Source organism: Hemicordylus capensis, chromosome 6 (genome assembly GCF_027244095.1).
Source record: "Hemicordylus capensis ecotype Gifberg chromosome 6, rHemCap1.1.pri, whole genome shotgun sequence".
Lineage (NCBI taxonomy): Eukaryota > Metazoa > Chordata > Lepidosauria > Squamata > Cordylidae > Hemicordylus > Hemicordylus capensis.
Genome location: NC_069662.1, coordinates 107,369,480 through 107,396,860, shown reverse-complemented (window position 1 = coordinate 107,396,860; position 27,381 = coordinate 107,369,480). Strand labels below are relative to the sequence as shown.

The 27,381-nt window shown below is 41.8% G+C and overlaps 1 protein-coding gene across 1 annotated transcript in view; it reads right to left on the bottom strand.

Annotated features, from left to right (window-relative positions):
* Nucleotides 1-27,381, bottom strand: part of NEK10 (NIMA related kinase 10) — a 192,594-nt gene that overhangs the window by 113,770 nt on the left and 51,443 nt on the right. The window contains exons 14-21 of the mRNA XM_053263336.1: nucleotides 27,042-27,103; nucleotides 21,031-21,108; nucleotides 19,691-19,755; nucleotides 17,160-17,262; nucleotides 16,643-16,771; nucleotides 15,831-15,968; nucleotides 2,723-2,768; nucleotides 1,701-1,822 (exon numbers count right to left, since the gene is read on the bottom strand). Coding sequence (XP_053119311.1) covers nucleotides 1,701-1,822; nucleotides 2,723-2,768; nucleotides 15,831-15,968; nucleotides 16,643-16,771; nucleotides 17,160-17,262; nucleotides 19,691-19,755; nucleotides 21,031-21,108; nucleotides 27,042-27,103 — 743 coding nt within the window. The remainder of the gene's footprint in view (nucleotides 1-1,700; nucleotides 1,823-2,722; nucleotides 2,769-15,830; nucleotides 15,969-16,642; nucleotides 16,772-17,159; nucleotides 17,263-19,690; nucleotides 19,756-21,030; nucleotides 21,109-27,041; nucleotides 27,104-27,381) is intronic.

The following is a 27,381-nucleotide window of genomic DNA, read 5'->3' as shown; positions in this document are numbered from 1 at the left end:
GGAATGGAGTTGAGAGATGATCTGACATGGGGAGCAAACTCCAAAGATTTGGTGAAGAGAGCACAGCGGAGATTATACTTCTTGAGGGCTCTCAGGAAGAATAGTCTTTCAAATAATCTACTGCTGATGTTCTACCGCTGTACCATAGAGAGTGTGTTAACCTATGGAATCTGTGTGTGGTTTGGGAGTTGCACAGTCAGGGAAAGAGCATTGCTGTCCAAGATTGTTAAGACTGCGGAGAGAATAATTGGGTGTACTCTTCCCACTTTAGACCAAATTTATGCCACCAGGAGTTTTAACAAAGCGGTAGAGATAGTGCAGGATCCCATGCACCCTGGAAATGATCTCTTTCAGCTTCTACCTTCGAGAAGGAGGTACAGGGTCATAAAAGCCAGGACCAGCCTCTTGAGAAATAGTTTCTATCCAAAAGCGGTGTTAGCTCTGAACGCAGCAAAATACAGTTTCTGATGGGGTTTTTGTTTTAGTTTTTTAGAGTTTTTTAGAGCAATGGGTATATGGGGGGGGGTATATTGGGATATATTTAGTTATTTCTTGTTAGGTCCTGTAGAGGTTGCTGTAGATTCTTTCAATCTCGTTGTTCTGTACAGGACAATGACAATAAATATTTATCGTATCGTATCGTATCGTATCCAGGCACTATCCCGTGCTCAATACCGACCTCGATGTCGACGGGTACATTGGTTTCGGCATCGGTGGTCAAAATGCCTCATTGTATAAAGCCGCTCGCAGACACAGTGCTTGATTTTTAAGAGTTTGTTTCAAGAATGAGCAGCACATCTTACAAGTTGTTGGTTTATCCTGCTCCTCCAAGAAAGTAAGCACATGTCATGGCTATCCGTTGTCGGTAGCTTTGCCCGGCATTCTGTGCAGCATTTGAAAGTTGTCTTTGTGACAGGTTTAGATGCCATTGTAAAAATCCTGTCCCTTGGTCTTTAGCCAGCAATTTCAAGTTTTGCATCCACCAGACAAGTCCAGGGGAAATGCACTTTTTTTCTTTTGTTTGAATCGTTTAGCAATTTCGTTATCCGTAACCAGTCCAAAATCTTGTACACTTTATCCGTATCCTTTCTGAAGTCAATCACCATGTTTATCCAAACTAGCTCTATAAATCACTGAGGAGCTAACAATATGAGGTGTAGACGCATAGGTGGTCTAAAAGAAACTGAACAAGGCATGCCCCAACAGCTGAAAATAATGGAAGCATGGAGCATGTGCATGGCATTTGGAGGCGTCACGAGGAGCTAGTCAATCTATTGGCGAAGTCCCTGCGCAGCTGCAGAACACATTCATTATGAATGTAATGGATCATGATCCAGATCTTTACGTTATCCATGTGCAGTCACATATATGGGTACTGTGCAGAAGCATTACCCATATATGTGAATGCACAATGGATCATGACAAAGATCTGTAGAGATTTCTCAGCAACAAAATATTGTGGCTAATGTGGTAGGAAGATGCAACATTCCTACAACAGAAATACAAAATAGTGGGGAAATGTAACATTTATATATCTTTTGTACTAAAAGGAATAATCTAGAAAGGTTCTTAGTAAAATATTTCAGGATCGGTAACATATACTTCTGATCCCATCTTGGACATAATAAACATCATTGGACTACTATCTCAAATCAGAAACTATACACAGGAAAGTAGTTAAGATAAATGTATGTCCTTACTTGAATGAATATATTCCATATTCTGTCTTCTGTAAACTGCTGTTGCTTTTCCTTCAAAGAATGAAAATGCTCTCCCAGTGGTGCTCCTTCTATGAGCTCCATGACTATGTACAGCCTGTCATCTAAAATGCGACAAAATGAAATACTAGTAGCAAAATAATATCCCACTTCTGTGTAAAGTGGCTGGTCAGAGAATATCATCCCTATATACCTCTCAATAGTTTTGAAATACACTCTGGTGAATGATTTATACAGGCAAACCAGCCTAACCGATATACCATTATCATGAAAGTAACAGAACAGAACAGAGATCTATGGCTTCAGAAGAAAATTATTAACCATTATAGTGTCTTCTAAAATTAGAGCACCTCTTTCTAGGCTATTGAAAAATATATGTTCACAGAGCCATATATTGGGTTAGTCATCATCTGCACCGAATCATGGTAGTTAAATAAGCCAAAAGGATTCTGACCCAAGTTCAACATTTATATTGGTCACCTAAGACAATCAACCTGACACTGAATCCTAGAGGCCATTATGTTCAAAGTAAGCCTAGAGGCAGTAGAATACTACAGAAACATCAACAAAATCTGAAATCTATCTGAAGTTTTCAATGTAAGGGGGGAAAGGCAGCATTTCCTAGATATCTCCATCCTTACAATTATTAATTTGCAGCCTATCGACCTAGGCCAAAATTACCAACAATCTCTAAAGACTGCAGACTTTAGAAAGATAAAATCTGTCATTTTCAGTCATTGGCCTAGAAGTGATAAGCAAAACACTCAAATCCGGCCTACACTTCCAGTCTCCAATGCAGATATTCTTTCCTCCTCTACCTCTAAATAATGACTAAAGCGCTAAAACCCAATTAAATCACCTTAGGTCTCCCAGAGAAAATGCCCTAACCTAGCTGAAGCACAAACCTCTGACCAATATTATCCTCTTTTTTAGTTCTCTATTTAAAATATCTTATTATAGTAATGCACTCATGTCAGAATATATTTCTCCAAGTTTATACTTACTTTCTAAGAAGGTTCTGTAATATCTTACGACATTAGGATGATATAGCTACAACAAAATAATGGAAACAGTTAGCATCTCCTTCTTATATGTTCATTTAAGTGGAGCTGCGGCAAGTACATTCTAGGATTAGCAATGAATTCTAGGAGCACCAGCACAACATCATGACTTTTGGCATTGTGGCATCACTAGATAAGACAAGGATTGTATCAGGAACCAGTAAGACTAGACCACCATAGCATTGCCTGCTCTGTAGTGTCTATTGACCTATTTCTCACTGCTCATTTCTTTAACAATACTTTTCTAATTTAGGCCACCTCAAAGTTCTGGATTGGGTGTGGGGGCGGATAGCAAGAGAGAGACTTTAAAGGATGTGCAATAATGTATATTATATATTTTACATACACTGATATGAAATTCCTCAGTGCAAAGCAATCCTAACAACATAGACCTAAAATCTGCAAAGTTTAAAATAAATGTATGTGCGGATAAGATATTATGGTCATGCCACTTCCATGTTCTTCAAGGCACTCCAGGATCACAGACATAACTCAGATTTAACTAGGCATTTCCTTCTCCCTCAACTAACAAGAATGAATACTCACTTGTGGAGCGAAAGCGAAGTCAATGTACTGCAAAAGGGATTAAACTGCAACAGATCTGTGTCTCCTGTTTTATGGCAAATAAGAACTTGGAGAACATGAGAAGTAACTGAAATCCTATTTCTATCCTGGTATGTTACTTGCTTTTCAAATGCTGCAATTTAAAGTATTTTCCATAAAGCTATAGCATGCACATTCAAACTTTAAAAAGTTCTTCTGTGGTCCCTTTTAGTGGTGTGCACGGAACCAAAACTTCACTTTTAACAGCAGCGTCGGAGGGGGAAGAGCAGTGGGAAGGGTAAGTACTACCCCCGCCCTTAAAGCTAGACACACACACACCCTAGTGTTGGACCGGCCAGGTTCCGAACCAGTTTGGAGGCCTCTAACATGGCCTCTGGACCGGTTCGTGCACACCACTAGTCCCTTTAGGCTATGATTCTTCCCTTAGAGACAAGTAACCCACCCTTAATTTATAAATACACTGAAACAGTTTTATTTCAAACACCTACATTAAAAGTTAGAGGCAAGTTATTTGTAGGCCAGAGTACCTTTTTCTGATCTGAGTTTCAAACTTCAGAAAATATTATACTAAAACAGATATTTCTGTATATTTAAAATCTGTCTGTTATATCTTGGCTCCTCAAGTTTCAATGTAGAATTAAGGTTACTGTGCTCGCCACTGAGGTCAGGAAATGTCCAGTTTTGTATGTGCTCACAGGTGGCATTTTAATTTTTTTTCACTGAATCCTGTGTGGACTCCTCTACCCTTTTCAATGAAGTTTGCATCTCTATGCAGAGATCCTTTCCATTTATGTGGTCATTCCCTCCACAGAAATGATTAGGGAAGTCTTTGCAGACAATGGAACTCCATATGCAAACAGGAGTCTCACATCTACAAGACATCATAAGATCTGAAATGTAGACATATTTAAAAGCCATTGAAATTATTGGTATTTAAGCAATGCATGTAAGTGCAATCGATTCCAACTTTCTCTGGATAGGCCCATAGTTGCTAAACTACTACTGGTTATCCAGTTCAACTAATGTGGATAACCTTCACGGAAATGTTGCCATCAATAGTATTTTAACATGATGTAAAACAGGTTGCTTACCTGTAACAAGTGATCTTTGTGATCCACGTTCACTCACAGATTGGGTTCTGCACCTGTGCAGTAACCCCTGCAGAATTCCATAGCTCCATGAGGCGCTCTTCAGCTCTGCTGAATCATGTGCGAGGTGTATCCATTATTTTCAGTGGGAGAGCACCTTCTCCACAATTCCTGATCGGCCACTGAGAAGAGCCAATAACGTGGATGAATGAAGTGAGCTAAGCTATTATTACTTTGGAAGTATCCTAGGAGCAGGGAAGACTGGGCAGGCATTGTGAGTGAACATGGATCACCAGAAAGATCACCTGTTACAGGTAAGCAACCTGTTTAACTTTGAGGTAATCCACGTTCCCTCACAAATTGGGTGATTAGCGAGCTCAATGAATGGTGGTGGGCACTAAGATAAAGTTAGAGCATCTTTTTTAGAAGTGCCCAACCAAAGTTGGTTTCCACCGCTGAAAAAATTTCCACAGCATAATGCTTTACAAAGGGAAGATCTGATGACCACACAGCTGCTTTGCAAATGTCTGTCATGCTTATTCCAGACATGTGGGCTATTTGTGGCCATAGCTCTAGCTGAGTGCACCTTGACTCTGGGAAGAGGCTTGACACCTTGTTTATTGTAAGAAACAAAGATCAACTCTACGAGCCAGTGCAAAAGTCTCTGTCTGGAGTTAGGAGATAAACAGGTTATTGGACTTCCTAAATGTCTTAATTTTGTCTAAATAATGAAGCAGTTATTTTTAGTGCTATAACAACAATACAGAACGTCCAGAGAGTGCATAGATTCCTCCAAAGGAATAGAAGGGTTCATAAAGAAGGAAGGCAAGACTAAGTCTAATAGACTAATAGAATTCAGAGATTACACTGGGTCAGAAAGATGGGTCTGTTCTTAGAACGAACTTGTCCAGAAAGAACTTTGTGTAAGGTGAGTCAGTTCTGTTAGTTCACTGACTCTTCATGCCAATGTAATGAAAACCAAGAACACAGTCCTTAAAGTTAGAAATTTAAGGGAAGTGGTTCGAATGGAACCTCCATAAGTGTGGATAGGACTAGCAAAAGACTCCAAGGTTCAATAGCTCTTTGACTGGTGGAAAAAGGTTATTGATCCCCTTTAGGAATCTTTCTGAATCCCGGTGGGAAAACACACTCTGTGCATCCCACCCAGGATATCTTGCAGAGAGTGTGGCCATATGAACTGTTATGGAGGCACTGGAGAGTCCTGAATTCTTTAGATTCGTTAAGTATAAAAGAATATGATGTATGGAAGCCTTATAAGGATAAAAACCTTTAGTAGAAGCATAGTTTGTGAACTTTTCCATATACACCTATAGTTTCCCTTTGTGGATTCTTTCCTCTGATTTAGGAGGATGTCTAAAAGTTGAGCCTCCATGCAGTTAGGTTCAACACCTGGAGGTTGTGGTGAAGGATGAGGCCTGGTAATGCAAGAGGAGATTTTGGCAGTGTGGAATTTGGCGGAGAGATTTTGATTTGGTGTGGAAGACCAAAATGTCCCTGTGGCAGACGGAGCAGGATGGGAAACCACGGCTGTCTGGGCCACCATGGGGTGAGTAGAAACAATATGTTATCTCTTGCAAGATCTTGCTCATAATTCTGGTGTGCAGGGGGAAGGGAGGAAATAGGTAGTAGAGGGCCATTAACCACAGCATCTGGAAGGCATCTCCCATTGAGTCCTTCCCATGGCCTGGCCTGGAACAGTACTGCTTACATTTTTTGTTGTCGTGTGTTGCGAACAGTTTTAATAGTGGGGTTCCCCAGTTTTGAAAGATGTTGTGGAGGATCCTTAGATTTATCTCCCACTGTTGGGAGAAATTTATTTCTGTGCTGAGAGTGTTCACCAAGGTGTTGTCCAGTCCTTTGATGTGCAGGGCTATTAGATGCCCTGGTATTTAGGAACATAGGAAACTGCCATATACTGAGTCAGACCATTGGTCTATCTAGCTCAGTATTGTCTTCACAGACTGGCAGTGGCTTCTCCAAGGTTGCAGGCAGGAATTTATCTCAGCCCTATCATGGAGAAGCCAGGGAGGGAACTTGAAACCTTCTGCTCTTCCCAGAGCAGCTTCATCCCCTGAGGGGAATATCTTACAGTGCTCACACATCAAGCTACCACAAGACCAGCTCTCCTCCATTTGCTCCTCTTCCACAACTGTAATGCCAGATTGCAGAGAGATTGAGATACTGTTCCTCCCTGCTGATTGAGATATGCAATTGCTGCTGTATTGTCCATTAGAACCTGCACTATTCAATTTTTTATTAGAGGCAGGAAGGATTACAGGGTGTGTAACACAGCCAGTAATTCCAGAATGTTTATGTGCAGAGATTGCTGTTGCAATGTCTATTTCCCTTGAGCATGAAATCCCATGCAGTGGCCTCCCCATCCTTTCATGGAGGCATCCATTGTCATAATTATCAATGGGGTTAGAAGTTCAAAGGGTACACAGAGAGAGTCAATTCTGGTCCACCACCGTAGGGACTGTACCACAGGGGGCGGAAGAGTCAGCCACATGTTCTGGTTGACAGGGACCCTATAATAAGGGTCCCTGTAATGTCTGAGATCTCTTATGTAGCCCAGGTCTAAAGCTCCTGGAGAGCTTCAACAGTTCACAGGGCATGACATGGATGAGTAATGTGGAGCAGAATAGTGGTGCCTTTCCCTCCAGGGGTAGGAGGGAGAACATTGAGGAGTTACCTTCACAGGGAAGCTGAGGGACTTAGGGACTGAAACAGTTTCTGAATCATCATCCAGTCCATGCATAGAGAATCCTTTAAAAGCTGAGCTGATAAATAGGTTGCTTCACCTGTAACAGATGATCTGGAAGAGATCCGTTAACAGCCATAAGTATGGGTTCTGTGCCTGTGCAGGACTATTTGGGTAGAGTTCTATAGCTCCTCTCTCCACCCAGAACTGCCTCCATGCTTGTGCAGGAGTTCCATTACAACTGGCGGTTGGGCGCTTTCCTTCTCAGTTCATTCTTTTTGCCTAGCTGCGCACTGAAACCATCACTGCAACCATAAGATCCCAGAAAACACCAGCCAGTGCAATTCACAAGGTAAGTTGAATTCACCTTTATTTTTTGTAACTTCTATACTTATTTATTTATATATATACGGGTGATAGTTTAAAAATTATTTTGCAACACACTAAAGGCAATGTTTAACAAACTCACCATGGAGAATGTGTTCCAGGCTTTCCCCTGTGGGGAGGCTGGGAGGGTCTTCTGAATGTCATTGCATCTCCTCCAGATCATGTTATAGGTGAACAACCTGTTTATCTGGATGGAGATCTGATGACTTCCACAAGTATGGGTGTTTTGCGAGCTACCCAGAATAGTGGAGGGTGCAGTAAACTACAGCAACACCTTCTTCGGAACACTTCTTCCAAAATTACCCTCTGCAAAATAGCAGAGATCCAAAGCATAGTGTTTCACAAATTTGCTCTGATGACCAAGTTGCAGCCATACAAATATCTTTACATTTTTATGCTAGACAGATGGGAAGCTGAATTTGCATAAGCCCTAGTCAAATGAGCCCTTATCAATTTTGGTGGATCCAGCTTCGTCTACTTATATGCTAGGTAAATCAACTCAACTAACCAGTGTGACATAAATTGTCTGAAGATAAGACACCTTTTTGCCTTGCCCTTGTAGGATACAAAAAGGCATCTTGTTCTATGGAATGCCTGAGTTCTTTTAATGTAAAAGAGCAATGCCCTCTGTACATCTAGCATGTGCAACGTCCATTCCAGCCTCATTTCTGAATTCCCAAAAAAGGTTGGAAGAATAATATTCTTGTTCAGATGGAATTCTAATACAATTTTTGGGCAGATCTCCGGATCCAAACGGAGACAACTTTATCTTCTCCCTGGCAGCAAATAGGTCTATCTCGGGAGCACCCCAAGCCCTGAATATTGGCAAGAGATATTCCCAATTCATGGACCACTTGTGTTATCTCAACACCCAAGTCCTGCTCAATGTATCTGCCAGGGTGTTGCTTACTTCCCTTATATGTATCGCCTGAATGATATATATGTATCGCCTGGCACAGTGAGTGGGACAAGGTCCCTCCTTGTCTATGTAAGCTATTGCCACCATGTTGTCCAGCTGCACCTGAACACAGCCGCTTAGTTGAGGCTTGAATGACTTGAGCCCTAAAAATACAGCCAGAAATTGATATGTAGACTCTGCTGCCTTGGAGCCCACACTCCCCGAGTCTGATAAACCTTCGAATGCACCACCCACCCACAACCTAGGAGAAATGCATTGGTAGTTAGCCAAGCTGTAGGCTGTGGAACTCTGAACAGTATGCCTTGTTGCAAATTCATATCCGCAGTCCACCACTTCAAGATTGCCAGTACATCCCCGGACACCGTAAGATGCATGAGTAGATTGCCTATATTCAGGTGAAACGTTGCCAGGTAACAGAGTTGCAGTTTGGCATACCTCACAGTCATTGTACACAATGCCATCAGCTCCAACAGCCTTTGCACAGTGTGTGCCCGCTGAGTTGATACCTGCTGAAACTGCATCACTAAGTCCCTATTCTGCAAAAATGTTCCCTTGGGAGAAACACTCTCTGTTCTTTTGTGTCCAACACTGCCCCTATGTATTCTATCCTTTTCACATGGGTAATGTGTGGCTTTTTCCAATTTACCTGGAGCCTGAGCTCCTCCAGCAGGTGCAGCAATGTCGAGATCTGCAAATCTAACTCACCACTGGTCTTTGCTGCAAGGAGCCAGTCATCCAGGTACAGATACACAGTTATACCTTGTATTCTCAGGTGCACCACTATCACAGCCAATGACCTGGTGAATATACAAGACACTGTGGACAACCCAAATTGAAGTATGTTGTATTGGTACACATTCATGCCCACCATGAAGTGCAGGAACTTTCTGTGACTCACCTGTATACTGATGTGAAAATACTCATCCTTTAAATCCAGCATTGCAACACATTTCTCTCCATGTAGTGAAGGAAGGATATGCTGCAACACTATCATCCAGAATTTTCTCACATCAATAAACCGGTTCCATCCCCGCAAGTCCATGATTGGACGAATACCCCCATCTCTTTTCAGAATTTGAAAGTATCGAGAATAGAAGCCTCTGTTCTGGTCAGCACATCGCACTGGAGAGATAGCCCCCTTTCCCAACAGTCTTCACCTCTTCCCACAATGCAGGTGTCACCAGAGAATATTTTATGCCCATAAAACGCGGCACTGTCTTGAACTCTAAAGCATATCCCATTCTCAATACCCAGTGATCCAATGTTATGTTTCACCATGTAAAGGTATGGTTTGTCAGCTTGATGGGTAAGGTGGGTTGAATGGTATTGATGTACGGTTGTACAGATCAAAGATGTTGTTTGGCCTGGTCCACTGACTTGTTGAGAGAACCTTGTAGGTTTTTAGATTTGGTGTTGTATGGCTTTCTTTGAAATTTTTGAAAGGGTCTCCAGTAAATACGTCTGTCAGGAGGCTGGTATGAACTCTGCTGATGATTGTAAGAACGGTATTTGGTATTCGCAGTCAAAGATGTTGTAGATGTGAAAGTCTTGGTTGTATATTTTGAATTTTTTTTAAAAACTTTCCCCATTGTTCAGTCCATGTTTTCACGGAACAGGCCCTTGCCATCAAAAGTCAGGCACTCTATTTTTTCTCTCATGTTGTGTTGAAGAGCTGTTGATCACAGCCAGGCGTGTCTTCATAGTGTTATGGCTGTAGCCAGCATTCTTGACTCCATTTCAGGTAGATGCTTAGCATTACTAAGCTGATGACGTATTAGAGTAGCAGTTTTCGCAAGTGTTGCTTTTGGAAAACCTCTAGAGGCAAACTTGTTTGCTCCTGATAAAGTGAATCCCACTGTAAATGGGTATATTTGGCCATACAAGCTGTATAATATCTAGACATGCGGTTGAATACTTTTTCCTTCCCAAGACATCTAGCTTTCATCCCTCCTTATCTGCAGGCGTAGTATGTCTGTGGCCTGATTTTGATGAAGATGTACAATCAATAACCAGTAAGTTAGGCACTGGATGCTTCATCAAGTACTCATTCTCATCCTCCGGAATCCTATAAAAGGGTCTCTAGATGCTTCGATGTAGGAGTTGTGGTATGGAGTACAGCCCAGGCTGACTGTGCTGCCTTTGAGATGACTGGCAACATTGGAAGAAACACAGGCTGAGAAGCAGCTGCTGACTTCATACAATCATAAACTGGATCCTGTAAGTCTGTATTTTTTTTTTCCAGATCAAGACCCAAGACTGATGCCATCTCCTCAATTTGCCTATGATAAGAACAGAGTTCCTCTGAAGGTATATTAGTTGGAGCCGTAGGGACTCCAGGAGTGGGATCTATATGAGGCTCTCTCTGACTCATGGGAATCTGTACATGCAGAATCTGAATCTGGATCTGGATCATCTGAGTAATTCACTGGTTCTGCAGGTGCAGAAACCTTTGGTTTTGCAGATTTAGCAGCATGGGTAGACATTTGATTTTTTAAAGTCTGATGATATGCTGCTTTGGTTCCAACATTAAGTGTACCTACAGGAGTGTTTTTTAACAGTATGTTCTGTATACTGACTGCTGGCCTTCTAGGAGTTGCTATCACACTCATGGTTTGAGTACCCACTGCAGGCCTAGAAGGTTGAACCTCCATAGAGGTCTGAGTTGCAGTGGATGAATAGACTGTGCACAATGGTGTCACCTGCGTTGCTGTGGGCATCATATTTTCATAAGCACTTTTCCTTGTCTCCCATAATTTATACTCCTGGTAATCACACCTAAAGCCAGATGATTCCACCGCCTGAAGACATCTAGTGTCACCATGGGGCATTAATCTATGGTCCTTGTAATCTACACTCTCCTGTGCTAGAAGCCTCTGCATAAGGAAATGAGATGTAGATGGATGGTCTAAAGAACTAGATGGTTGTATCAGTCTCACTGGGGACATATTTGTTTGTTTGTTTGTTTGATTGATTGATTGATTGGCCGCACTTCCAAAATGGCTCAGGGCAGTTTACAACAGAATAAAACCAATTAACAATTAAAAACTATAAAAACAGAATAAAACCAATGAAATATTCAAACAGCTAAAAACCCTGGAAAACCAGGGCAAACATTTAAAACAGTTTACAACAGTTTAAAAACCCTGGAAGGCCAGGCCAAACAGATAGGTTTTAAGGGCTCTCCTGAAAGACAGTAATGAACTCAAATTATGGATTTCTGTCAGGAGTGCATTCCATAGTCCAGGAGCAGCTACAGAGAAGGCCTGCTAGTGAGTCGTCACCAGATGAAGTGGTGGTAACTGGAGACAGACCTCCTGCATGACGGATCATGCAGAAGAAGGCAATCTCTAAGATAACTCGGACCTAAGCCATTCAGGGCTTTAAAGGTAATAGCCAGTACTTTGTGGAGAGTTTTTGGCACAAGTGGCTCATCCCCCAAGGTGACATCAGCATCTAAACCATGGCTCAAGAAGCCATAGAAAGTGGATGGAGAGGGGGTGCTGTCATTAGACTCTAGCAGTGTTAACAAAGTATGTTCAGAATTAAGGTCCACACTAGCCTCCATCCCTTTTTGAGTAGGCACTTTAGGCACTTCCTGGAAATCTATTGGAGATTGGGCTGCAGAAAATGCCTGCTATCAGGGGGTGGGGGGTGGGGATTGCTGTGGAGTTGGTGCAGGAGAAATGGATGCTACCTGATATTGAGCAGATGGAATGCTTTGTATGGTTACTACAGACATAGCTAGCTACTGCTGTCTCCTAGCAACAGCTGGTACTATTTCTTTAGCCAGAAGAAGGGATCACTCCGCCAGTGGTGGAGTTGCCTGTATATTACGCTGCAGCCCGGTTGGTGACGGTGTCGAGGAGCCCTATTGGGGTAGGCACAGAAGCGTGGGCACTCTTATCCCTGTGTTTTTTAGAGGGAGGCTTAGTGCTTTGATCCCTCTTTGCTTTGCCCTTCTTGTAACACTGCTTCCGCTCCCCTCTCTCCTGAGCTGGAGGCTCTGGCTCCTTGAATTGACCCACATTTTGACAATGCTGGAGCCTCCAACATCGAGGGTTTCAACTGTGAAGGAGATGCAGCCCTTGACGTCGTTGCCGATCCCAATGGCGATGAAGCGCGAGTGAGTGGGGCATAGGAGTCCCTGGTCTGAGGGTGTCTTCAGACAACACTGCTCTCAGCCTCAAAGCACTGTATTTCAGAGTTTATCTGGAGAAAGAGGCACAAACTTTACACTTGTTCATGTTGTGCTCAGGCACGGAGCCAGCCGAGCAGTGGCCTGGGCCGGCTCCGCCTGGCGGCCCCTCTGACAACGTTCCATGTGCATGACATCACGTACATGGGGCGTGCCTGAGCTCCAACAGAAATCCTCTCCCTGCCCACAACTGACTGCTTGCCCGTCCTTCAGGCAGCGTTTGCTGCCTGAAAGGATCTATTCCCCTTTCTCTCCCGCCAGAGAGGGATAGAAAGGGAGAATAGATGCTTTCAGGCTGCAAGCGCTACCTGAAATGACAGGGAACCGCTTGCTCAGGCTCTTCGGTGCTTGAGGCCACGCCCCCATTGCATGCAGCACACAAAGGGGGCGTGGACCTGAGCTCTGAGTGAGCGCTTCCCTGTTGTTTCAGGCAGCACTCGGGGCTCTCAATAGCTTGGGTGTGGGCGAGGGAGTTCATTCAGGGCTCTTCCGGAGCCCGAGCCACACACCCCTGGGGGTTTCAGTGGCCCCTACCATTGGCGGCCCGGGTTCTTTGAACCTATTTGCACAATGGTGGCTATACCCCTAGTTGTGCTCTTCCCCAAGGCAGAAAAGGCAAAGGCATCCTGTTGACAGGATGGACACCCTACAATTTGAATACCTCTTAAAGTTTTTTTTGTTTGGCTTAGGGTCCATTTGCTATCTGTTCTCATTTCATTTACTTGTTTGTTTAAAACTGTTTCTTTTTCAAAATTAAAATGGAGGCGCAACAGCTACCATAGTACTGAGTGCTTAGGCGATCAAAAAGTATCTGAGAAGGAAAGTGCCCAACTGCCAGTTATAACAGGGAGGTGGTTCTGGGTGCAGTGAGGAGCTATAGAACCCTACCCAGATAGTCCTGCACAGGCACAGAACCCATACTTATGGAGGTCATTGGATCTCCATCCAGATGGAGTGGTATGTGTGGACCCCATCAGATATTCAAAATTTACTGAAGTGGATATGTCAGGTACAATTGGGTGCATGTCCCTTGAAGGGTGTTGCCTTCTAATCATGTCAAAGCCATAATCACGGTCCAATCAAATCAGAGAGATTTCTGGAGAAAAATCTATTAGTACAGGAGATGCATTGGAGGTACCTGTCCTTTTTGGGATGTCCTGTATCTTGGTGTCATAAATTTGTTGGCTCTGCTGACCCGACAGGATTTACAATCCCTTCAGTTCTACTTCTGTGAGTTAAATAGAAAGTCTGGAGATAAGAAAAGCAGCTTAGCTGCACAAACGAAAGTGAAAAATGACTCACAAAGAAAAGTAGCATAAACAAAAATAAAGCCCCTTGAACTAAACTAGGTACCCCCTCTATGATAACTGAGTAATAACTGAAAATAACGGAACAAGGAATGAACAGAACAAGGACAGGCTGAAACACGAAAGGTTAAACAATTCTTAAGTACTGACACTGTCTGCGATAGGCAATGTTGCTGACAGTGCTGACTTAGAAACTGCGTCGGCTTGATATATTTATTCATTCGATTTCAATATAGCGCTTGAGAAAACCGGCAGCCAATCAGGCTTTCCTGACTCAATATTTCTATTGCTTCTCCTGTGAGATCTTGCACCTGCATGTCTCCCACTGAGACTTTCTCTTGAGACATCTTCTTAACAAGGGTGAAATTCCAGCTTCCTCCTGATCAGTCTCCTCAGTCCTCATCTCTGCCAGCTGTTCAGATTCCTTTGTCTGCTGCCATTCCAGCTCAGCTCCAGAGTCTGTCCTCACAGCCAAATCCTGTTGCTGTGCTTCTGAGCCTGTACTCCCACCCAAGTCTTCCTGCTCCTCCTCTGACTCTTCTGACTCAGAGGTCTGGGCCATGACACTTGACCATTGACGCTGTCCATGTCAGCATGGGAATCAGCGACATTGATTGCTGAGTAAATGGCATTGATCCCAGTGTTGAAGACCTTGCAACATCCAGAGATTTCTGAAAGCTCCGACATCTATCTTGGGTGGTGGACCAAGATGTGAAAGTGGAGACTGCATTGAAGTCGACATCAAAACTTTCTCCAAAAGAGTCAATCTACATGGTTGGTTTGTCGATGATGATGTCCAGCGGTGCTTTGAGCTTAAGAGGCTTGGAGAGCCTTCTCTTTGGTTTTTCCCCTTTTTGTGACGCCTACGTCCATTGTCTTTGTTAATGGTTTCAAGCTTTTTAAATGTCAACTTCCCTCAGACTTTCTTGGAGTGAAGCGCCTGAGTTTCTGACTTTGGGGTGCACGCTGGTGTTGACCTCGATCCATGATTTGATGAACATCAAATATCGATGATGCCGCAGTTGATGGTAGTGGCAATCTCAGCATCAAAGTCTGCAGACTAGTGCGCTTTCATACAAAGTAGTTCTTAGATAAAGTTCCCTGCTTTTTTGTATTTGCTTAAAAAAAGACAAACAGACCTTGTAGGACTTCACATTGTGATGTTCACCCAAGCAAATTAAGCATTCGTCATGCCCGTCATAGGAAGCTAGTGTCTCTCTACAAGTAGCACACTTTTTGAAAGCTTTTTTAGAGTCTATTAGAACAGTCACCAAAACCAAATGCAAAAGAGAAACGTTAACCATTCCATTGTCTGAAAGCCAGTAAATCTCCAATCAAAGATAGAAAGATAGAAAATGTGAAGAGAAATGAGGAATAATCAAAGCCAGACTAAACGTATCAAATTATTTTCTTCCAGGAACCAAGAAATAAGCAGAATAAAGCCTTCCTGAGGTGAATGCTGCGGTGACCAAGAAGGGACTCAGGAGAAGGTGCTCTCTCTCACTAAAAATAATGGATGCACCTCACAAGCAATTTGGCAGAGCCAAAGAGCACCTCATGTAGCTATGGCATTCTTCCATGGGGGTTACTGTACAGGCACAGAACCTGTGAGGGAACATGGATCACCTCAAAGATCACAAAGACAACAGAGGCAAGAGCACATTTTACAACGTATTTAGTATAAGATGCTTAAGATTCTTAAAATCCATATCCTTAGAAGTGAGGAAATATTTTTAAAGCATAATCAGTCTAATTAAGCTTCTTTTTTACTGGCACCCAAAATTCTGAACATATTTATTTGAAAGGAAATCCCACTAATTTCCCTGAAAGTCATTTCTGGTGCACTTAGAATAATAACCTTAGACACACCTGTTCTTTAATTATGGTTAATTCAGAGACAATATTCTTCACGCTGCTGTCTCTGTCTTTTTTATCTTTTCCAAATGCTGGATTATGTAAATTGATTTCTTTCATTGCTAGAAGGTTTTGACCACTGTGTTTTCTAACCTGTGGTGTGGATGGGGAAAGACATGAACAACAATGGTTTAAACAATGAAACCACATACTTTTAGCTCATCAAAACCAACAACATTGGTTTGGGCTCTAAGAAACTATTTTACCAATAACTAATAATCTGCTTGAAAGCACTGGAACCCCCCAGTTCCAGTGAAGCATAATGTTACACAGAAACATGGGTAGCTGAAAGTATGTAATGGCAATCAGAAAGTGGAAGCTTCTGAGACTTTTACAAAGCCATCACATTTGTTGAAAGAATAATTCTGCTTCATATTTATATATTATCTCAGTAATCCTTATCACTCCCCTGTAATGTAGCACTAATATTTACAATATTGCAGATGGGGTGTGTGTGTGTGTGTGTGTGTGTGAACTGAGGGATAACAGCTTGCCTAAGAGCACCTCTTGAGTTCATGGCTGATGTGGAGACTTTCCAATTCACATTCTTAGCCATCCTATTACACCATCTTTCTCAAGAACCACTAGACATGGAGGGTGAGGGGAGGGAAATCCAGGAAAATAATTATTGACAGGAATTATAATTCATGCCCACATACAGTCCACCTTTATCGGTAGAAAATGAACAAATTTATAACATCACATGCGACAGCAGAAAAGAGGAATATACAATATCTCCTTAATTTTATATCAAAAGGCAGGTTTACCTTGTAAACACTCCCAAAAGCTCCACTGCCAAGATGGTCTAATATTGCGTAATTGCCTATATATTTTGTAGGTGCTTTGTTCTGATTAATGTTTTCAATATTTTCAGCAATTTGCTTAACTTCATCCTCCTAGTTATAAAATAAAAGCCTTATTTTGAATGATGTAATATTTTGTTTAAAGTTCTGATTTTAACAATGGTTCTGACTCATAAAGTCTTAGCCTCTTGGGCCCTACATAACCTCTCCTTGAAGTCCCATCTCAAACTTTTCAGATTAACCAAAACCCCTTACAATTTCATCTGTGTATTAAGTTCTGAAGAAAGAGCACATATCACATTGGTTGCATCTGGTTAGTTGCCTCACACATGGGTGACTTTCTCCCCCAAGAGACCTGACTAAGCCCAAGTGTTTTCCTTCAAACCCTTTTATTTAGTTTGACATCTGAAGTCAAATTAAGAAAAATAATTTTAGCAGATTTTTTTTAGTGTTTACAGGCAAACAAACATTTGCTACTTACCAGTAATGAATTTAGCTTTGATACCAGCTCTTCGTATGCACAGATCTCACGAACATAATGGCCAATGTCAATGAAGCTCTCAAACAAGTCTGTAGGGAAGAGTCTACAAAAATGTAGATTTGCATACTTGTGGACTGCTATACAAAATTCACACCAATTAAGTTCCCCATGTGGTGGTGTGGGGGGAGAACTTACATTTCCCTCACTGAATAATTCTTCATGCTTGACTAGTTTTCTTAATGCAAAGCAGTGTTAAGGAAAAACTATATACTATTAGCAATATTAGACATGTCTAACTAAAGGGAAGCCAGTCAGATCCCCTTTCCTTAAGAAGAAGAAGAAGAAAAGATGAACATTTAAACAAACAGACTGTGGTTATTGCAAAGAGCAATTAAATGGCACAGTTATATTGGATTATAATATATTCTCTAAGCATAAAAGTAACTTTAAGGAGTTATAGCTGTGTCGATAGTATGAGAAATTCAGAACAGCTACAGTAGCTGTTTTACTGTATTTTACTGGCTCACTAGCTATTTCAAAGTTGTCAGTCTTTGAACTTCATAAGACTCCTATTTCAGGCTAAAATGTTAAAGAGCAGATATACAGTCTGCCTACAATCTGTAGGTATAGCTCCACCTACAATGGTGGAGCAAGTTCTCACATGGCCAGATATTATTTTGATCAGGTGATCTAAGAGAGAAGATACAAATATCACAGCTTGCTGCAGTTCATCACTATTAGTTTATTTATTAACATGTCCTGGAAATAAACTTTAAAATATCTGGAAAGAAGATGCAACATTTGTGAGCCAGTCTGGTGGAGCGGTTAGAATATCAGATTAAGACTTGGGAGATCTCGGTTCAAATCCTCACTCAGCCATGAAACTCACTGAGTGAACTTGGGTAAGTCACTCTCGCTCCACCCAACCTACCTTACAAGTTTGTGAGGATAAATGGAGGTGGGGACAGAATAACATACATGAGTTTCTTGGAAGAAAGATGGGGAAAAGGTATAATAGATAGATAGATAGAAAGACAGAGACATCTCTGTCTTTAATTTTGTATTTCCACTCTAGAAGAGTTCAAATGGAGCTGGTGATAGAAACTGCCTTTATAGCAGTTCTTGCTCCAAAGCACCTATATTGGAGAACACTTCTATATGGGGGTGATCAGAAAAAGAATGACCATGATGCCCTCACCTGAAGTATTATTGGGACTTGATTAAAGAAGAAATAGTAGATCAATCATATTAATGTTAGTCAATCAATTACATTTGCACTAATCTGCAAATGAATAATAGTTCTGAAACAAAAAGAATGCTCTGTTTTTAAATAGCACACATGTGTTATAACAGGCATCAACTTAAAACAGGCATTCTCTCTGTCAGAGAATTTATCATCTTGCCTTTTAAGTGACATCTGCAGTTTTTAGAAAGATTTGCCTTAAAACAACACATATTTAAAATAACCAGGGTACTTTTTAAAGTCTGTCAGAAAGGTTTTGAGTAAATTAATCTGATTAAATGTTGTATCTCTAAATAACTATATGATTTTTTAAAGTACTTGTATTATGCTTTTGCTGTTTTCCCCCCAACTTTTCATACTACAGCACATTTTTTCTGGTTTAAAACTGGAGGTGTGTTTCATATATGCATTTTTTTTATTAATTCCCAGAACAATAGTGCATCATCTTCTTTATACATGCAGGATAGCAGAGTTAATAGTCTTCCCAGATGCACTGCTTTCCCAGCCACAAGACTCAGGGATGGGATTGAGCTCTCTGGGCAATAGTGATGCTTCATGGGCTCCTCTGGGCCTTTCAGCCATAGTGCAGGCTGTGTTAGCTAATCCCCACTTCCATTATATACTATCAAAAGGTGCCATAATCACAACTCTAGGAGGGGCGGGCGGGTTCAGTAATTTCAATAATTTTCAGGATATGCACTTAATTAACCCTGAACAAGAATTCATTCTGTGATAATATTTATAGGAATTAATATAACATTTTGCCTCACCTATCAGGATGATGTCACTACCTATACTTTGGCAGAGTTACAGAAGGATCAATGCTACAGAGTCCATCCCACTCAAAGGGGTACAGAGTGCTGGATGCATCCTATATGAGATATTGGTTTTCAAGGCACACTTCAGTCCCTTTTGCAGCACTTTAGCATGCCCTGGCATGCAGTTGGAAATCACTGCTTTGTTCTGTTTAGAAAATCTTATTGGATGATTTGGTGACATTTGGCAAAAGATGGGATAAACAAGAACTATTACATAAAACATTACAGTTCGGCATGAAGACACTAAGGCTGTTGTTTGAATTGACCCTAAAACAGTTCCTTTGCAGAGGCATCTACAGACAACAATGGCATAATTTGTCACAGCACTTCATTTTCAGTTCTTCCAGCTACAAATCAATGAATATAACTAAGACTTAAGCCTAATATGAAGTATTAACCTGTGGGCTTCTTGCTGAGACTCAAGTTAACGTTTTTAGAATATAATCTCTCCTAATATTTCATTTGCATACCTTTTGAAGAGATGTCTGTTTCTTTCCATACTGAAAAGAAATCTCAGGGCTCTGAAGGCATAACACTGGAGTGGGGAAATGCATATATTAAAGATAATTCCATGCAGAAACATTACTAACTGCGTTCAGTTTCTTTTGTCTAAATAGTCTATGCCAGTAGCATACTAAATAAGCAATTGTTTACAGCCAAGGCGAGTGGGCCTGAAAGCTTGATGTCTCGTTACAGTAGTAGAAGAAAACTATTTTAATATTAGAAGGTAGACTGGCATCAATCTTAGCTTTAATAATAATAATAATAATAATAATAATAATAATAATAATAATAATTCAATTTCTAGACCGCCCTTCCAAAAATGGCTCAGGGCGGTTTACATGGAGAAATAATAAATAAATAAATAAATAAGATGGATCCCTGTCCCCAAAGGGCTCACAGTCTAAAAGAAACATAAGATAGACACCAGCAACAGTCACTGGAAGTACTGTGCTGGGGGTGGAAAGGGCCAGTTACTCTCCCCCTGCTAAATAAAGAGAATCACCATGGTAAAAGGTGCCTCTTTGCCAAGTTAGCAGGGGGTTAGTGCACAATGCACTAAGTGCACAATGGTAAAAACTGTTGCCATTAACAATCTGGGTTTGTTGTGTAAACTCCTTATGTTCAATTTCTCTGCTCCAATTTTAAAACCATATTTAAGCAGGTGAAAGCTCCTTTGCACTATTAGAAAGATCAGACCAGGTTATAATGCATATGATCTTTGCTAAACATGATCAAAGGTTTACATAATTAACCAACTTATGCACATATTATTTAAACAAATATTTATCTCACTTTTCTTCATGTGCAAAATGACCAACAAAAATAATGTAACAGAAAATTAAAATTTAATTATAAAATACAAAACAATATGAAATACAACGATCTACACACAATTAGCAACAATAAAACAACAGAGAATGGTTTTTAAAAGCAGTATAAAACATACATTAAATGCCTGTTGGATTAAAAATGTTTTCCAAAACCCATCAGAAGTCAGGGAAAGAGGAAGCCTAGAGAAGGAATTTCAGAACTGGGTTGCCGCCACTGAGAAGATCCTCTCTTTGTTACCTGGCAGTCAAATCTCCCATAAGAAAAAGGACAGACAACAGGGCCTTCAGAATTGATTTTAGGGCAAAGGTAGTTTTTTAGGTCATCTGGTACCAAGCAATTTAGGGATTTGAAGACTACCAACAGTTTAAATTGAACCTGTAAACAAACAGGTAACCAATATATAATAGTTCATCTCTTATTTCTTTCAAATATTGTGGCTCTCTGAAAGATCTTCTAAATAAATAAAGAAGAATACCTGTAATAAATTCACTTTTGCTACATTCCGTGGTTTATTTGGTAAAATTAGCTTTGCTATTGTATATATTCCATTTTCCTAGGAAAGCATACATTAAAGAAAACAGATTCAAAGATCAGTCAAATGTTGAACAATAATTTATGCATAAGTAGTAACAGCAAATTCTAAGTCAAATTCATATGAGGAACCTTGCTAGCTAGCTCTGGAAACTGAGACTTAATAACTTTGCAGGCTCAATTCATTCATTCATACTGCCCTTCCTAAAGTGGCTCAGAGCAGTTTACATTAATAACTTTGTGACTATTGTGCTGCATAATATTCTACATATGACCACTTGCCATACTGGATTTGAGGGCGGCACTAGTAATACTCACAACATGAGTATGTTTGCCCACTTGTGTATTCATCTCACGATTTCTGCTCATTGTCTCTTCCTATTCTCTCACAAAACCTTCTCTCATCTCTGCTGCTACTGCTGCTAACATCAACCCTCATTCTGTCCTTAGTGTTTTATCATTCTTTCATTTTCCATTGTCAGCTTGATTCTGTTCCACCCTCTTCCTCTTCATCCCTCCTTTCTTTCAGAATGTCTGCTCTGTTCTCAGACTTCCTACAAAGCATGCCCGTATCTTCCCTAACCGAGTATTTATTCAAAAACGTATTCCTTATTCTATTCATATTCCAAAAACTTCTTATCTGCACATATTGCCTTCAACACTGTGGACTAAAAGATACATACACATGCACAGGGTCCATTCACCTGTTATGCCAAACCATGGATAAACACTGAGGCTGTTCACACGACCGGGCGGGCAGGGGGATGGCTACACTTCACTCACCTCTTCCCACCCCCACTGGCCGACAACTGCAGGAATGTTGCTGGGAGTGCAGACTGCGCTCCCATATGAGCAATCACCGGAGAGCTGGGATGACGTTTCCTCAGCCTCCGGCTATGCCACAGTGCACCACACGGAGCACATTGGGGAATTCCTCCAGGAGACAGACACTCTAGGCACCAGTCTCTGCATCCGTGCAAGCTGTGCACACACACAACTGTGCAGCCTGGGTTAAGGGAGCACTTGAGCTCTTAACCCAGGCTAAAAGCTGGGCTACACAGCTAGGCTAGGTGGTGCTGCCCCACCAGGATTGGGCCTCTCACCTGCAGTCTAAACCAGGCTGGGCTTCTCTAGAGTGAGTTAGGCTGCATGTGAGAACAGCCTCATTATGTAACTGAGTCTCGGGCTTCTGCCCTACTCCCTCATCACCTTAAACACTCTGCATAGTTACTGCAGCAAATAACAGGTTGCTTATCTGTAACTGATGATCTGGAAGTGAACCGTTGTCATGCATAATAGTGGGGTGCTGCGCCTGTGCAAGATCATTTGGGCAGAATTCATTAGCTACACATGGCACCTGGTATCACCCCTTGTAGGTGGTGCATGTCCATTTCTTTTTGCGGTTAGGTATCCTTTCCCTCTCACTTCCTTAAAGCTATCCATGAAGTGGACAGTGTTATCACCAAACAAGGCAAGTCATGTTTCAGTCCCCCCACACCATCAAAAAAATAATACATGGCTTCACATACTGCAGTGGGGAAGGCTGGAGGAGTCTAATGAATGACAACGGATCATTTCCAAATAATCAGTTACAGGTAAGCAACCTGTTTATCTGGATCATGATCTGTTAGCATTCATAGTAGTGGGTGATTAACAAGCTGTCAGTCTGGAAGTGTCCAGTAAATTAGGGGAGAACCCTCTTCAATACACTTCTCCCAAAATTAGCCTGTGCTGCAGAGCAAAGATCTATGGCATAATGTTTGACAAAATTGTGTTCATATGGCCAAGTGGCCGCCATGCAAATGTCCAAAGCTGTGTACAGCTTTGGTCACCGTATCTTAATAAGGATATTGTAGAACTAGAAAAGGTGCAGAAGAGGGCAACCAGGATGATCAGGGACCTGAAGCACCTTCCTTATGAAGTTAGGCTACATCATCTGGGACTCGTTACCTTGGAAAAGAGGCAACTAAGGGGAGACATGATTGAGGTGTATAAAATTATGCATGGAGTGGAAAGAGTGGACAGAGAGAAATCTCTCTCTCTCAAATACACACACACACACACACACACACACACACCACTAGAACCAGGGGTCATCCCATGAAACTGAAGGTTGGGAAATTTAAGACTGACAAGAGGAAGTACTTTTTCAAACAGTGCATAATTAATCTACAGAGTTATTTGCCATGGGATGTGGTGATGGCCACTAGCTTGGATGGCTTTAAAAGAGGCTTAGACACATTCCTGGAGAACAGTTTAGTTCAACTATCCAATATGACACTTTGTCTAGAAATGCATCTGCCTTTCATCTTCCCCCTGTATGCCAGAAACAGGTGTTTCATTTTACTGAAGGAACGTTCAATTGCAAATAGAATACAAGGGCTCTATGTACATCTAAGGAATGCACTGACTTTTCCAAGCAAGTTTCAGAATTCCTGAAAAAATAGGTAGCACAATATCCTGATTAATATGCAAGATATGATTTTTGGGGGGAAATTTGGGTCCGATCTTAGTACTATCTTATCAGGATGGAATTTTGTGTCTGAGACATCAATGCGTAGCACATTGAGCTCACTCACAAATCATGTTGTTATAGGCAACAAAAAAGCAGTCTTTAGACTAACAGGTTTAGCTGGAGCTTTGAACATTGGTTCAAATGGCTGTTTAGTCAAGGCTGCTAGAACCAACAATAAACTCCATTGTTCAATGGAGCTGCACACGGGAGAAACAGGTTGCTTATCTGTAACAGATGATCTGGTAGTGGTTCCATACATTCATAAACAGTGGGTTCTGCTCCTGCAGAGATCAGCTTTGGGAAGAATTTGTTAGTTCCTCATGACGCCAGCAACTGCCAGTTGCACGTGACTGCAGTTCCCTATAGCGGCGGTTGGGTGTCACTTTATTCAGTTTCTTGATGGCCGATTTGGCAGCATGGCACATGGTGGTACAGTGGCTTGCCACATACACAGTGGGAAGGATGGGTGGGTGTTATGAATGTATGGAACCACTACCAGATCATCTGTCGGCATCGACATAGAGCTCCGTGTCCAATATTATTGCAACTGTCGGTTCCGATGCCACCCCAATGCATTGGCATGGCCCGATGTTGAAGCACCCTTGGAAGCCTTAGGTTTCAACACGGGCCCAATGGGCTCCATTCCTATCTCCTTCAATGTTGAGTGTTCTCAATATCGAGCGGTATGCCGATGCCAAGTGGTATGCGTCTGGGAGCGAGGTGTCGGTGGCAACTGACGTGGCGTAGGCGCTGGGGAGAACGAAGCTGCTCGATGCCAAGGCGTCTCCAAAGTTTGTAGGCCTGAAGTCGACGGGGTATGAGCAGCACTATGGCTATGGTGCTGTTTGTGTCCACGCTTATGCTTCTTCAGCAATGGTTCCCGCGCCGAAGCCTTGTCCTTGTTCTTCCTCTTTGGGCTTGACTGTGGGCCCTCCAGCTGCTTAAATGGGGCCAAGCCACCTGACGCCAAAGCGGTCAACATTGAGGCGCTCGAGGCCGAAGGTTTCCCCAACTTTGCCGGGGATTTAGACTGCAGTTTAGGTGCAGGACCCACCGTGGGCACTGTGGAAGTAGTCCTGGGCAAAAGAGACTCCTCAAGTAAGTATACCTTAAGGCACACCACACGGTTTTTTAACATCTGTTTATTAAAGGTAATGCAGACGGAACAGGCTTTCGTATCATGTGTTTCCCTCAAACAGAATTAGCAGAGGGCATGGCTGTCCGTTGAGGGGATTTTGCCACTGCAATTGCCGCACCACTTGAAAGTAGTTTTGTCCTTACCCGCCTTGCCCGAACCACTCATATTTGCTGAAAGAAGATCAGAGCAGTCATCCGTTAAAGAAGATTAGTGTAGTTGTCTGTTCCGTGTTCAAAGGGAGACCGAGATTGCACCAAATCCAAAGGAATAATGAAATGAGTCGTCAAAGTCAGTATCCAGAAGTCGAGAAAGGAGAAAGACAGAAATAGTGCCAAATCCAAAGGAATATCCAAAGAATCATCAAAGTCCGTTTTCAGTCAAAAGATTAAATTTAAGAGTAACAAACTTTCCTCCGAGGAGCAAACTGTTTCTGAGGATTGATCGTTATGGCGGTCAGAAAGAAACTGAATAAAGGGACGCCCAACCGCCGCTAGAGGGAACTGCAGTTGTGAGGAGCTAACGAATTCTTCCCGAAGCTGATCTGCACAGGCACAGAACCCACTGTTTATGCATAACTACTTTATGTGGTTAGAACTGTGTATAAGGAATGTCCATGCGCAATGCCGTCAGCTCACTTACAAGTCTTGCAGTCATGATCGCTACCAGGAAAACAGTTTTCAAGGTGACCCACTTGAGGGGAGCCTCATTAAGGAGGTTAAAATGAGTATTGACAAAACTAAGGACAAACTCCATAGCTCTGTTGGTTTCCATATTGGTGGGTATAAGTTGTTCACACCCTATAGAAATTGTTTGCAGTCCAGATGGGAGAAAACAATTGTGCCATCCCGCCCCTTATGCTTCAACTCGATTTCAACCCTGATGTTGAGGGGTAATTTGATCTCGGCATCAGAGGATGAAGCGCTTCATCATAAAGCACCACTTGGAGTCATAGCACTTGATTTTTGTGTTTGCTTGGGAAAAGAACAGTCTATTTTGCAAGCTGCTGAGTTGTGCTGTTCCCCTAAAAGCACAGCAAACAAGAATCATGATGGTCAGTCAATGCTAGTTTAGCTCGGCAGTCCACATGTTTCAACCTTTTCTTGGCATCCATTGCTGTTAAGGGTGTGCCCTGAGGCAGAAGCCTCAAAGTGCTTTTAGAAAGTTCCAAAAAAACCTAAACCAGTCTGCATTCCATTAAATAAGTCAAACGCAGTCTGTCTATAGGAACTTCACAACTAATATATTTCCTTTTCCCCCTTTTAGTCAATTGAATCTAGTTATACCGAGCCAGCAATGAGGTGTTAACACTTTGGTGGTCAAAAAGAAACTGAGAAAGCACAGAGCATGTGCAGGGCAGAGTGGGCACCACGAGGAGCTAGTCAATTACCCGTGAGGTCCCTGCGCAGGCACAGAACTCCATTCCTTATAAATACAATGGATTACAATCCAGATCCATAGTTTGTTGTTACATCTAAAACAGCAACTACGGTTTGCACCTGTCCTGCAAACTAGTTGAGGAAATTAGGGTTTGCAGAGAAGTGTAAACTACAGTTTGTCAGTTCAGATGGAATGACAAACCAGAAAATAGCTAATTGAATGGTGAATGCAAAGGGAAGGGGGAGGGTAAGCATGAGCTTACGGCTTGCTTGCATAGTGCCAAATAATTGTTTACATGATATTTGAACTACTCACCCACAACCAACACTCACACAGAGTCTAAACCAGGGTTTCTCAACGTGTGGGTCCCCAGATGTTACTGGACTTCAACTCCCATAATCCCCAGCCCTAGTGGCCTTTGGTTGGGAATTATGGGGGCTGAAGTCCAATAACATCTGGGGACCCACACGTTGAGAAACCCTGGTCTAAACATTAATTTATGGTTTGGCATTATGTGTGAACCTGCCCATGCACATATAAAGGGAAAAATCCAGAGTAAGATGTGCATGAGCCTAATACACATCTTACTCCACTCACACATAGGAGAGGTAGTGAGTTTCTCCAAATCTCCCTTCCCTGTGCAGTCCCTTATTACAAGACCATCAGGATGTATTTTAAGTGAGCACAGGTAAAGACAGAGTTGGTGAAAATTGCTTCTCCCCTGCCATGTGCAAACAGAAGTATTCCTTTCATGCACTTCTTGCTATGGATGCTACCCAAATGTCTAAACATTAGTTCAATATCAATTAAGAGGTCTACAAAGATTTCGTTTGCATCTACACCCAAATAAGAGCATAATGAAAAATTAAATATTAGAAGATGAACAAGTACATCACTAAAAGGTAGTTGGACAAAGATTTCTCACCTGAACTACTTGGTGAGCATTGGTATCATTAAGAACCAATTCAGTAATTGCAGCACAACAAGCTAGAATAAAACATGATAAATATTCATTTTACATTGCTTTTGAGAATAATTACAGAGTAGGAAGAATCTGTTACATGTATCAGTTTGCAGAAATAACCAACTTTACTTTTTGAACTTTCATCTGAAGTGTAAATTATGTCACCAGCGCACTTTACACATTAAATTTTTACACCAAAGATGTTTAATTGAACTAGGCCTGTGCAAGTCAGTAAAGTCAGGGGAGAAGGGAAAAACAGGTTGCTTACCTGTAACAGATGATCTGCTAGTGGTTCCATGAC